The 1,280-nt window shown below is 49.8% G+C and overlaps 1 protein-coding gene across 1 annotated transcript; it reads right to left on the bottom strand.

Moving 5' to 3' along the window:
- Nucleotides 1-702: 702 nt before the first annotated feature.
- PITX1 (paired-like homeodomain 1) lies at nt 703-1,274 on the bottom strand. Its single transcript, XM_009322709.1, has one exon. It carries the CDS (start codon nt 1,224-1,226, stop codon nt 741-743), a length of 486 nt encoding a protein of 161 aa, XP_009320984.1. The 5' UTR covers nt 1,227-1,274; the 3' UTR covers nt 703-740.
- Nucleotides 1,275-1,280: the final 6 nt, after the last annotated feature.

Below are 1,280 nucleotides of genomic sequence, written 5' to 3'. Positions count from 1 at the left end.
CCAAGGACAATGATCCGGCACAATGCAACGGTAGATATAAATATAACCTTATATAAGTGGTTGACCCTTGTCATTATTATTTTTAATAGTTTCATACCTAATATTTTAACCATTTTTCCCGCAGAATCTACTCTGCGAATTATATTTTTTCTCCCCCCCCCCTTTTTTTTTTTTCCGAGTGTGATTCTGTTTCTCAGTGGTAAACATTAACCAAACTCTTCCCGTGCGACAAGCGGCCAAGAACCGTCCCACCAGCTCTTACCACCGAGGCGTCTCCCTCCCTCGCCGCCCTCCCCGCGGGGAAGCGGCCGCCTTACCAACTCCTGTGCAAGTTCAAGTAAACACATACAACCCGCATAATCCAGAGAAAAATTGCAACTCATCCATGTACCAGATTTCGGTGTCTCCTGCAAAAGTTTTCTGGTCCGTTTACGGTTTCGATGGTTTGTTTTTAATTTTTTTTTTTTTTTAAAGCGCTGTTTTGTTGGTTGCGTCGTTGGTTTGCATTAATATTTTTTTTTCTAGACAGTCGAAGTCCGCGGAGCTTTTTTGGGGTTTTTTTTTGGTGGTGTTTTGTTTTGATTTTTGGGTTTTTTTCCTCTCTCACTTGCTCGGGTTTTGCTTTTAATCATCATCGGGTTTTCATTTTTTTCTTTTTTTCCCCTTTTCCGTTAAACGTCGCCTTGCTTCTGCTTTGCTTTGTCGGCGGTGTTTGTCGGAGGTGGTTTGTGTCAAGTCCGTCAACTGTTGTACTGACAGGCGTTTAGACTAGAGCCGGGGCTTTGCAAACTGCTGTAGCCGAAACTGGAGTGCTGCTTTGATTTCAGTCTGAGGCTGGCTAAGCTGGAGTTGCAAGTGTCCCGGTAGACGCTGTAGGGCGAGCCCGGTGGCCCGTAGGGACAGGCCGGCGAGGACATGGCCGAGTTCAGCGAGGAGCCGCTGATGTTGTTGATGTTGTTGAGGCCGGAGTTGCCCATGCCCGGCACGGCCGAGTGGCCCATACTGGAGGGCATGTTCATGGAGGAGATGCTGCTGGGCGCCGAGAACATGGACTGCGAGGAGAGGGGGCTCATGGAGTTGAAAAAGGTGAAGCTCTTGGTGGAAAGCGGCGCCGGGGTGAGGCTTTTGGTGGCCCAGTTGTTGTAGGGGTACCCGGCGTACATGTCGTCGTAGGGCTGCATCAGCCCGCTGAACTGCGGCACGTAGCCGTTCTTGCACAGGTCCATCTGCTGGTTCCGCTCCCGCTTTCTCCACTTGGCTCGGCGGTTCTTGAACCAGAC

The sequence above is a fragment of the Pygoscelis adeliae genome, unplaced genomic scaffold (assembly GCF_000699105.1).
Source record: "Pygoscelis adeliae isolate BGI_AS28 unplaced genomic scaffold, ASM69910v1 Scaffold34, whole genome shotgun sequence".
NCBI classification, from domain to species: Eukaryota; Metazoa; Chordata; class Aves; order Sphenisciformes; family Spheniscidae; genus Pygoscelis; species Pygoscelis adeliae.
Note: the sequence above shows the minus strand (reverse complement) of the source record. Positions and strands in the feature narration are given on the sequence as shown.